At 59.3% G+C, this 5,869-nt stretch overlaps 1 protein-coding gene across 1 annotated transcript; it reads right to left on the bottom strand.

The window, feature by feature from the left end:
• Positions 1 to 1,254: 1,254 nt before the first annotated feature.
• Positions 1,255 to 5,490, bottom strand: LOC119250940 (UPF0450 protein C17orf58-like). The gene is given in 7 exon segments (XM_054697779.1): positions 1,255 to 1,619; positions 1,622 to 1,636; positions 2,241 to 2,432; positions 2,664 to 2,798; positions 2,801 to 2,917; positions 2,920 to 3,201; positions 5,401 to 5,490. Coding segments are annotated over 7 exon segments (990 nt in total). The 5' UTR covers positions 5,477 to 5,490; the 3' UTR covers positions 1,255 to 1,446.
• Between the last annotated feature and the right edge of the window lie 379 nt (positions 5,491 to 5,869).

The following is a 5,869-nucleotide window of genomic DNA, read 5'->3' as shown; positions in this document are numbered from 1 at the left end:
AAGCTCGTCATTTGCTGCAAACTCTTGGCTCCTACCAATAACTTGTGTAATGATGTAGTTGATTCCCCTCAAAGCAATTCCACTGAGATTTTTCTATAAGTTTGTGCAAGACTCATTTTTGGAAACTTATCTAAAATTCCCTCAGTAATGTTTACCACAGAATAGTCAAAACTTCTTGACTTTTACTTGCCTGTTTGTTGTTAGAGACAAACAAGGGAACAGTATCTCCCATGTCAATCAGCCGTTAAGTCTTCGCAATTGCTACATGCTTCCAGATAGATTTGCTAGCGTCCTGCCTGGTACCTGGCTTTTGCGGCCACTCAAGTCTGCGTGTGGCCTGCATCGGTTCTCCCTGAGACCAAATAGGTTGTTTTTTTATTCAGTGCACTTTTTTCTTTTTTTTTCCACACAGTAGTCTTCAACTAGGTAGGGGTTATCAGTGTCTCTGGTCAGTAAAACTAACTTCTGAAAAAGTTGTTCATGTCAATGGACTCCAGTATCCAATCAATATTATATTCTGCTAGTGATTAAACCTGTTTCAGACCAACTGGAAAGCACTTAAAATTCAGATCCTTGCAAGCTGTCATTGAATATTGGTTCCAGGATTTGGGGAGTAAGTTTGAGAATGGCTTTTTCCCAAACCTTTGTGGCACAATGAGGCTAAAAAAAACCAGGTGCATCCAAGATCTGATTTCAAGTCATGATTTACTTCTTTACAAACACAAACATGATACTTGGTCTTAATAGAAAGATGACATCAGATACACCCAGAAAATGTTCAGCATTGGGACAGCTTCCAGTTCAGCGCACACACACCAAAAAAAAAAAAAAGTAAGTTTTTAGGACAGGAAAGCAAGAAGAAATACTATCTTACATTTTGGTGCAGCAGGAACACTTGTTTGAATTTTTGCTTGAATGAAGTCCATTAAGTGTAAAACTTTAATACTTGTCTTGGGCACTGACCCTAGTGTTTGCTCTAAATGACATTTCATACATGTCTTTGCCTAGTGTACTTAACAATATGTACAGAATTTTAAATGTGATGCTTTGAGTATAAATTTGGTTTGATACGTGATATAGACTATTCAAAGTTGTATATTTTAAATCAAGGAAATGTTTTGTGAACTATTTCTACTGAAGAATGTATTTAAATTAAAATAATTAAAAATAAACAACATGAAGCAGTGATCTGTTAACTGGACAGGTCAGTTATCTGAACCATGTGCATAAGGCACCGCCAGAGCTCAGAGAAGCACACGATTTAAGAACCATTTGGTAAGGAAGAAGGTGACGTCAAGGTTAGAGATGGCACTAACTATGCAATGAGTTCACAAAGGCGCTGTGTGCCCTATTCTAACGGGAAACCCATTACGCCATAATAGACCTTCCTTTTTTGTAGCTGAATTCCAAGTCTCCGATGATCCAAAAATGCCAGGACGGCAAGTGTCAAATGCATTGGGTGTGAACTGCACTTTGAACTTGCCCATCCCTTTTTCTGTTAAATCTCTTCACGTAGCTGCTGCTGCTCCTCAGCAGTCCATCTCCCGGTCGAAGGCGGCCTCTCAGGACCTGGAGCAGAGAGGTCGGGAGCTGCCGTCTCTTATGGTAGATGTGCCCATCACGATGTACCTGCTGCCTGAAAAGTAACGAAATAAAAACCCGCAGAGTTTCACGCATGCCAGGAAACAACAAGATAATACAAGAAAAGTCTGATTATCCTGTTGTACATGTTGGGACTCGGACATTTACGTTGCAGACAACAAGGGAAACAGGCTGGCGACGCTCAGGGGCTCACCAGAGCAGCAGCCAGCAGAAAAGAATAAACGCAGTCTCGGCGTATCCGCAGGATTTTCCACCCCATCTCGCTAGAAAGACGCGGGAGTGGGTGCCCTTCCCTACGCGACCCCCCAAAAAGCCATTTCTAAGCTCAGTTCTGAACAGACCCCCTTATGCTCTTTCCTGTCAACGGTATTCTCGTCCTTCGCCAGCAATCCACAGAGTACCCGTTCTGTGCCCGCCCGTGCCCGTTCTGTGCCCGTCCGTGCCCATGCCGTGCCCGTCCTCGACCCGAGGCGCGGAAGGGGGTGTGGGGCTCAAATCACAGTGACCGAGCCGACGCCTGTCTAAATTCTATTCGCTTTATAACCCCCCCAAAGGCGCTGGGGTGACCGACGCGCGGGCCGCGGCCTCCAGCTCACAGGCGGAGGCACCCGGGACAAAGGGTCGGGCCGCGCCAGTACCGGGTTTCAGCTCCGGGCACGGGCGGCCGCAGGCGGCGGCGTCCAGGGCCAGCAGGTGGACGCGGAGGAAGAAGCCGTCGGGGGCGACGTACAGGCGGCTCATCTTGTACAGCCCGTCCCGGGCCAGCAGCAGCGTCACCAGGCGGACGCCCGCGCCCAGCGTGTCCACGTCGTGCACGATCCCGTTCACGGCTGCTCGAGACACAAAGAGTTCGGACAAACGCGGGACACGCAGTTCCTCCCCCCGCCCCCCCACCCGACGGGGCCGGGGCCTGCGCTGCGCGTGCCCGGGCGGGGCGCGGGGGTGGACTGCGGGGGTCCGCGCGAGCGCGCGCGCGCGCCGAGGGCTCGGACGGGCTCGCACGGGCTCGGACGGGCTCGCGGCGGCCGGGTGGGGGAGGGGGAGGGCGGGGCGGGGCTCACCGAACTCGCTGGCGCAGTAGGCCTCGCGCTCGTCCAGGTCCGCCCCGCAGGCGCGCGCGCAGGGCTCGGCGCCGGGGCCCGCGTTCCTCCGCGGAGGCCCGAGGCGCGGCGCGGCGGGCGCGGGCCCGGGGGCGGTGCGGCGGCGCGCGGCCGGTTGGGGTGGGCGGGGCCGGGCGGGGCCTCGGCGGCGCGGGCGCGCGCGGGCGCGCGCGCGGCGGGAAAGCGCAGGGCCCGGGCGCGCGCGCGGCGCGGGCGTCCTCCGGCGCGGGCGCGCGGCGCGGGGACGGGCGGTTCTCGGCCTGCGCGAGGCGCGGGCTCGGCGGGCCGGCGGGCGCGCGCGCGGCCTCCCGGAAGCCGGCGCGGTTCTCGGCGGGCGGCGGGGGCTTCCGGGGCGGCGGGTCGGGCCAGGGGCCGGGGGCGGCATCGGCCGCTCTCGGGCGCCGCGGGGCCTGGGGGACGGGCTGCGCGCCGGGCCCCCGCGTCTCCGCTGCGCTCGGGCCGCCGCCGGGGCCGGGCTTCCTGCTGTGGGGCGGCGAGGCTGTGGGGACAAGAGGGGAGACCGGGAGGCCGTCAGGGGGGCGCTGAGCTGAGGGAAGACGCGAGGCCCCGGGGCCGGGGGCGGGAGAAGCGGGGGGGGGGCGCAGAGAGGCCGGAGGGGAAGGGGCGTCTGCGGGGAGGCGACTGGGGTGGGGCCGGGGGAGGCCGGCGTGGGCGGGAGACCCCGGGGGTGCGGGGAAGCGCCTCGGGCCAGAGCGGCCCAAGGGGCTGGCGAGGAGGAGGCTCTGGGAAGGGGGCGGCCCTGGGGCGCCTGGACTGCACCTGCGAGGGGCGAGGGGGAGGCGGGACGCCCGGAATTGGAGGGCGAGGAACGGGCGTTAGCGAGGAGGGCGCCCCTGTCGGGGGGGGGGGGGGCGCCACGCCGCCTCAGCTTCCAGAAGGCCGAGCCCCGGCCCTGTTTCCTTCTGCCGCAAAGGAAGAGGGGGCTGAGGGGCTCGCCCCCCAAGAACGAGGCCAGCTGAGACCCTTTTTTCTCAGCACGTGAGAGTCAGGGGCCCGATGGGAACGTCTCGTTGTGCTCAGGGCTCTTCTCAGACGAGCGGCTCAGACCAGCCCAACAGCCTGTTTGTTCTAGGACTAAACATCTCTGACAACTTTGCTTCAATAACAAACTCTTTTTGCCCTTTCTTTAATATATATATAAACATCCGCCTTTTTGCTATTTACAGTTTGTTGAGAAAGTACCCAGAGCAAACCCCGGCGGGGGGGGGGGGGGGGAGGTCTCGTGTTACAGGTTGTCCTAATTGTTCCAGCGCCCCTGACAACAGAACTATTTGGTTTTCCCATCCGTGTTTACACTGTCATCTGGGTCTGCAGAATCAAGCACTTGGGAGTGGATTTTTATCTGGCTTCTTGGACACCACTTACTGGTAAACCCCAGCTAAGAAGGATTTTTAAAGCCTGCCTGGCAGGCGGAGGCCCCTGGTTGACTATAAAAGCCCACACATCCCCTTCCATTTTTTTTCCTCCTCTGATGGTGGGAGAAGCAGCTCCTACAAGGCAGGGCACGAAAGATCATCTGTAAAATTATTCATGATCTTCCCCAGCTTTGCACACAGGTTGGGGAGCGCACTTCAGCCAGACTGGCAGCTGGGCAGCTTTCCATGCCCAGTTACACAATCTCGTCTTGCCATTTGCCCGGGTCCAGAGCCCTCCAAGCGGGCACGGGCACCGGCCTCTTCTTACTCTCTTGCTGCCGTTTTAACGGCTGCGTTTCGGCATTTTCTCTCCTCTTGGGCTGCAGAGCTCGGTCCGCCCATCGGCGACTTTTGCCACACTTCATTGAAGGCGATTTATCTTGCCAAATGGACAATCCTCTTCAACATCAGCTTTCACCCAACAATAATAGCTGGTTACAGTCCGTGTTTTTGCAGAGGTTGATTCTGACTCATTCTGCTCAACGTCGTCCCATCCACAGCTGAATAAAGTCCTGGTGGAGATCCAATTCCTGACTCTCAACTGCTGACCTCCCAACTGCTTCCCCATAGATAGCACCATCTGTTGTCATGGGAAAGATTGCCTGATATTTGGGTTAAATGCCACTGAAGTCATTCAATTTCCTTGTGGAAAAATAACCCAAAGTCAATCGCACCGCGAGGTGCGGAAGCTGTTTTTCCCAGAGATAGTGAACCAAACACCCAAGCCCAAGGCAAACAAAACCACCTTCCCGCAGAGCAGCCCTGGTTTCTCGCTCCCGCGGTCGCTTCTCTCCCCGCCAGGCAGGACACCCGGTGGTTAAAGACTCAGGTGCCCCGAGGCATTTGCTGGGGCTGCAGGGCGAGGGGGGAAGGTCCGAGCCCGGCTCCCCGCCCTCCGCCCCGGCCGCGCTCCCGGCGCTCGGGTCCCCGGGGGACCCCGCGAGCCGCCGCCCGGCTCCCGAAAGGCGCCCCGACCCCTTCTGACACTTTCCCTCGGCGGCGCCGGGGCCGCTGCTTAACATGCAAAGTTTCCTCCAGCCCGCCCGGCTCGCCCGAGAGCCTTCCAGTGGCGGGGCTGGCTCCTCTCCGAAAAGGCTGCCAAGACACACAAAATCTTGGGGACGCATTTTGCTCCTCTCGAGCAGAACATCCGCGCAGACCGGGGAGCTCCTCGGGGCGCGCGCTGACCCCGGCTCGGCCCCCCGGATCGCGCCTCCCCCGCGCCCCGGCCCCGCGCCCCGCGCCCCGCGCCCCCAGCCTACCTTTCCTCTCCGCCCCCGGGGCCTCGGGAGCGGATCCCACGAGGAGACAGAGCAGCCAGAGAGCTCGAGCTGTCATTCTCGTAGACACGCTCCCAGACTCTGAACCCCAGCCTGGGCTCGGGCGCTTTCTCTCCCCCACCCTCCCCACACCCCCACCCCCGCTCATGCTAATGAGGGGCAGCCTCGGGGAAACGAGCATCCCTCACCAGCAGACCAGGCAACAGCCCCGAGCCGCGAGGGCTGCTCCCCGCCTCGGGGGGCGCGCACGTGGCCCCTCGCCGCGGTCCCGGGGCGCGCCTGTCCCGGGAGAGCCGCGAACCCGGCGCTGGGAACCTGCGCGGGGCGCGGGCTGGGCCGGGAGGGGGCCTTTCGGGGGTGGCGGGTCGAGAGTGAGGGTGTCGGGGGGCCGGGGGAGAGGGTAGGGAGGCAGGAGGGATGGATTTGTGGAGATCAAGTTAACAGCAAGTAG

Source organism: Talpa occidentalis, unplaced genomic scaffold, assembly GCF_014898055.3.
Source record: "Talpa occidentalis isolate TD23 unplaced genomic scaffold, MPIMG_talOcc4v2.1 talOcc4.1870, whole genome shotgun sequence".
Lineage (NCBI taxonomy): Eukaryota > Metazoa > Chordata > Mammalia > Eulipotyphla > Talpidae > Talpa > Talpa occidentalis.
This window is presented reverse-complemented; position numbering and strand designations above follow the sequence as displayed.